The 5,686-nt window shown below is 45.1% G+C and overlaps 1 protein-coding gene across 1 annotated transcript in view; it reads left to right on the top strand.

The window, feature by feature from the left end:
• LOC113206988 (beta-1,4-mannosyltransferase egh) overlaps positions 1-5,469 on the top strand; it is a 46,355-nt gene extending 40,886 nt beyond the window's left edge. Inside the window, exons 3-4 of the mRNA XM_052264266.1 lie at positions 2,418-2,772; positions 3,010-5,469. Of these exons, the coding sequence (XP_052120226.1) occupies positions 2,418-2,772; positions 3,010-3,233 (579 nt within the window). The 3' untranslated portion in view covers positions 3,234-5,469. The remainder of the gene's footprint in view (positions 1-2,417; positions 2,773-3,009) is intronic.
• Positions 5,470-5,686: the final 217 nt, after the last annotated feature.

A 5,686-nucleotide genomic window follows, 5' to 3' on the forward strand; every position in this document is an offset into this window, starting at 1 on the left:
CGGATGGTATTGCTCCGACGCTCGCCCCTCCCTCCCTCCCTCGCTCTATGGAAATGCAGGAGGAGTCACTCTTGGGAAAGCGACGTGCAAAGGATGCTCATTCCGCTTCTCTTTTCTTGATTATGATCGAAAACCGTGCAACGAAAACGAAAATTGATTTTGGGAAACAATAAATTCCATCACTCTTTCTCAGACGACATTGCATGAGTCTGTCTGATGGTTCCAGTGCGTGGAGCCCGTCTACCTGTAACCTCCCAGGTAGTCTAACGCGCTACCGCCGCCGCTGCTCTTCTGAACTCCATGAAACGCCGCGGGCCAGATTGGCTTTCGTGGCATGACAGAGGGGCGTGCTCTCTTATCGACTATTGCACAAACAGAATGGAGGGGGGGGGGGCATAAAGACGGGTCCTAAAGGGCCCGGGCCCCGCAGCACAACAGACCCCGTGGCTGTTCTGTTCTGGGGCTGGTGCCGCCGACATGCCTCTTTGCTCCGAAAGTATATTATCCCGCGACCAGAAAGAGAAGGCCGAGTAGCGGGGGGTGGGGGCAGTCGCCTGCGTTCGCTTGGGCGTGGGAAATGCTTCTCCGCAACATGCCGTCGACGGGATGCATGGCAGAGGGGCCACTAGACTGCCCGGGCATTTCTGTCGGACTGCCAACTTCATGAAAGGGGAAGGACCTGGCTGTGTAGGGGTTGGGGGTGGTGTGGTCGTTGAAATGTGTGTCGAGTCGAGGGCGGCCCGGCCCGGCCCGGCCCGGCCCGGCCCTGCCCGGGGGACTGCTGGCGCCCAGCACGTGGCTGCAATACCCTGCGGCTATTAGTGACCCAAGTGAACCGATGCTGATTGTGGTGCCGGCGGGGGGAGGCCACACACTGCTACAAAGCGTACAAACAGAGACGGGCTGTGCGGCCCTGCGGCCCTGGCCTCCCCCGCGCTCTAAGTGTTCGCACACGCGTGCGAGTCACTACACGCACACACTGCCATGTGGTGGCGGGCGGTGTTTAAAGTTCGTCTGACGGATGGGCGCGCGGTGAAAACAGCTCCTTGATATCAAAGGACCAAGACACCGATTCAAGGACAGGGGTAGGGAAAGCACACGGGGCGCCCTTGAATTGGTGCGTCTTTGTCCTTGAACATCAAAGAACTGTGTTTACCCGCGTGCGATTCACTTTGGGTTGCCCTCTCTCAGGGGTGTTGTAGGACAAATTGCCTAACTACCCTAGGGGGTGATTTGAGCCGACGTTGGGGGGGGGGGCAATAAAACCGTGCCTGTGTGGGAGGCTCATCAAAAGTATCGTGCATGCCCATAGAGCTGGGACTAGATTGGTGTACATGTATTGAATAGGAGCGCTCCAGCTAGACACCCTGAGCTACAATGTTTGCTGCATATAGCACAGTGCAGAGGTGTCTAGAATCTAAACGCCAAAAGCTGTCTCAAGCACGGTAAAAAAATGTTTTGTGTATTTCAAGACCCGCCCTGGATCTTAAAGAGAACGCCAATGTCATGCAAGACCAGGTCTTGAAAAACAAGAAACTATTTTTACCGTGAGTGTAAACGCCAATTGTCGCACTCTCGGACCTGTACTGATTTATTTATTTATTAGTAGCTTACAAATGTTTTTACGCCGAAGGATGACTGACACAAGGGGTGAAAAAATCAGTAACAGGATGACAGTGCGCTCCTCTGGGCCCTACGGATTAAGGCGCACACATGTGCATGTGAGACACCCCCAGTGTCGGCTGCACTCCCCCGTACTCTCCCCTCCCCCTCCCCTCCCTATTCCCTATCCGCTGCCGGTCGCACACGGGGGGGGCGTGACGTGAGGCCGCGTCTGGCCGAACCGGGAAACGGGAAACAGGAAAAACCCCCGCAGCCACTCTTTGCAAACGACGCGACAATGCTGTTACAAAGTCCCTTCCGGTATGCGGTTCCGGTATGCGGCAGTGGGCTTTGGGCTTCCGGATGCGTGCGCGTCGCTGGTGGTTGGCGCTGCGGGGCGCTGCGGGGCGCTGCGGGGCGGGTGCGGCCCTCGAGCCCCCGGCGGGGGTGCAGTCCCGTCACGCAGGGCTGCCCGGCGGGCTGGCCTACCCCGGCCGCCCGTAAGACGCTGAGCTACGTGCACACATCCCCCGCGCCGTCCGGACTAAATAAAACAACTTTACTGCTGCAAAATAAGCGATTCCGGGTTGGAGGAAAAGAGACTGACTGAACGTACACTGAAAAGAACAAAGGTGTTGAGTCGTGCCTTTCCTGCCAGTTTTTTGAGATGATTGTCTGTGAGTTCATCTAGCCTTACTTTGAAATGGATCTGTAAATTAGTTGTTTACTCCGATTGTGATTTCTTCTGCACGGTGGGGAATCAAATCTCTTCCTTCAACTTGAGTTTTGATCGCGTTTGTCTGTGGTTGTTGCAGGCCTCTGCGGAGCGGCAGGTGTCGTTCGACAACGGCCCGGATGGGTCGGTCGCCGAAGACTGCTACTTCGCTATGCGCGCGCTGGACCAGGGCTACTCGTTCGCCTTCATCGAGGGCGAGATGTGGGAGAAGTCGCCCTTCTCCGTGTGGGACTTCATCCAGCAGCGCAAGCGCTGGCTGCAGGGCATCCTGCTGGTGGTGCACTCGCAGGCCATCCCCTGGCGCACCAAGTGGCTGCTGGCCGTGTCCTGCTACTCGTGGGTCACGCTGCCCCTCGTCACCTGCAAGGTGGTGCTAGCCACTATGTTCCCCCTGCCCTGCCCAGCTGCACTCAACATGCTCTGTGCATTTATTGGTAAGTTTTTTCTTTAGAAAAATATTTAAGTACATTTTAACAGTACATATTTCTTTCCTTTTAATTGGTGTTATGATTGAGCTAGCACAGCATTTCTCATCCTGTCTTTTTTTTTTGCAGAGGGCATGAACCTGTACATGTATATATTTGGTGTTAACAGTGCATATTCCTTTCATTTTAGTTGGTGTTATGATTGAGCTAGCACAACATTTCTCATCCTGTCTTTTTTTTTTGCAGAGGGCATGAACCTGTACATGTATATATTTGGTGTCATCAAATCATTTTCTGTGTACCGGTTTGGAGTGCTGAGGTTAATCCTCTGTATCATTGGAACTCTGCTCATCATTCCTTTTACTCTGGTCATAGAGAACATTGCAGTAATATGGGGCGTTTTGGGAAGAAAGCACAAGTTTTACATTGTCAACAAGGAGTTCCAGTCATCACCAGTCATTATTGCTTAAGCATTGCTCTCTCCCAAAATAAGTAGTCTTAGCATATTGAGAAAGATTTGTCCTCAGAGAGTAAGAACTGTGTGAAAAATCTGGATATGCCTTTTAATGTCTGATGTAGGATTAACACTTACGAACATGAGTAGTCTAAATAACTTCAAAACCATAATGAGAAATTTGACTCATTAATTTAAGTGGTGACCAATAGTTCTTAGGTCAATGAACCAAAAAACAAATTTTATGTAAAGGTCATTATTTTTGAACAAATATTTTCTTTGACATTCTTACTAAATGGTACCTTATTGGACCAATACCATGGGATTTCCTTGAAGATATCAAATCTGCTAGTTGAACTTATTTATCTGAGCCACAACTTTGTGTTGCAGTTTGATTTTTCTTAGTTGTTAAAACTATTCTCAGCTTCATAAAAAAATACCTGAATACAATTTCGTTGACCAGTTATTCTATTCTAATGTAAGAGTCAGATGTTGATGTTTGCCCTGTTCAACTGCTCGTGGGAAGTAAGGTGCATCTCTGTAACTAGTCAATGCAATACATGATGGTGTCTGTGATCTCAGGCATACTTTCGCAGAGACTTTTGAGCTTATTATGTTAATATTGTTAATGGGTTCTAGCCCTCTTTAATGTTTGCACCTGATATTAATTTAGTTTCTTAAAACATAGGCAGATAATGTTGCAGGTATAAAATCTATGCCTTTTTGTTTTCTTTCACGCACCAAATTTGTTTACAATGAACCTTTGTGATTCTCATAATTTTCGTCAAGCCATGAGAAGTAATTACTGTACCACACTTCTTGTACTTCATATGTTAACATTTTCATTTAAAAAATAAGAAGAAAAGTGTGATAAGGCCTTCTTTTATTTTACAGATAGTACTTTATATCTGATATTACCAGACCCAGTGACTTAAAATTCTGTGATGTTTGACGAAAATGAGCATAGCAGTTAATTATGCAGAAGCCCAGGAAAAATTATGTGCAAATCTGAGATGGAGACTGCTGTTTCAAGAATCAAATAGGTGAAATAACCCTCTCTAGAAAGAAATTCTTGTGTGTGTATTCAGTGAGGAGACTTTTCCTCGGAAGCATAATTTTGTTTCTGATCAGTTGCAGAAACTGTGACCAATCGTTTATGTGGATATATAATTAATATTTTGTCAATTGGAAATGATGTGGAAACTTTTCTGAATTTACTGTAAACAGATGAAACTTAGCGAGAGAATATTAACGGAGGATTGCAAATTTTTGTGTGAAGGGCAGTTTGGTCTTATGTTTACCCTGCTAAATCTCACTGGGACTATCCCAAGCCATCATGCCATCCTCTTCCTTTGATTCATGACATAATGTCTCTGATTTGATTATATATTAAATGAGTAAAATTTTAAACTTGCACAATGCATTTGAAGTCTGCTTACTGTTCTTGTATTCATCTTTATAACTTAAGATATTTATTTTTAAATGTCACTTAAAGACTTCTAGGCTATCTCTTTGCTACCAATCTTTACTTTTATTTTCGTTTTACAAATGTGGTTGTGTTGTATATTTTGCCTGAAAGGTGGAAGTTTGTGCCAAGCACTGAATGTAGTGCAGTCACAACTCCTTTTTTGAGTACTACTTGCAGACAGTCTGATAGACAGACTAGGCCATTCAATGCCTAAATTGCCTAGATTATTTTTATTTTTTGTAATGGTTTTGTTTGTTTCTTATTTTTTCATCTCAGAATTGTTTTGCTTTAATGCATATTTAAAGAATTACAGAAGTTCCAATCAGACATATCTCCTTGTTCTCAAAATTAGATGAACCATGTGACGATAGACTCTATGGATACATGTTCGGACCTCCATAATGCCCCTCCCCTCCCCTCTCCTTCTTAAAGTGTGAAAGAAGTAATTAATATGATGGACCAAAGTACAAAAATACTCATGTATCAAGTAGGAGTTTGTGAACATATAGTATTAGTGTGTGCAATAGTGGTCAATTTAAGTTTGTTTAAAAGAATACATTGCTTTTTTTTTTTTAAAGCAATACTGTCAAAAGACAATTGCCTTTTTAAAACTGAGACAGCAGCCTGGTTTCTCTCAAGCCAACCTTTTTCGAAAACTATTGCACTGGCATGAAGAGAGAACACATGTATGCATGTTTTGGGATTAATGGCACAATGTTATTTGCTGCATTATTTTGCATAATAAAATGGCCAAATTCGGTGTTAATAGTATTTCAAAATCCAACTACAGTTTTTATGTAGTTGTTAAGCCCTTTATTCCAATTACCATTGCATCGTAACGGTGCGAGGAGGTGGGGCCTGTCATGTGCTCAATTGCCACTCCTTTTTTTTATACTGTGTGGGTGTAATTGGCAATATGTTTCTATTCTATTCTTTGATATCTGTGAACTCTTATCATTATCAAAAATGTGAATATTTCAGAACAATATGTTGTTAACTTA

This window comes from Frankliniella occidentalis, unplaced genomic scaffold (assembly GCF_000697945.3).
Source record: "Frankliniella occidentalis isolate FOCC.00 unplaced genomic scaffold, Focc_3.1 Scaffold17, whole genome shotgun sequence".
Taxonomy (NCBI): domain Eukaryota; kingdom Metazoa; phylum Arthropoda; class Insecta; order Thysanoptera; family Thripidae; genus Frankliniella; species Frankliniella occidentalis.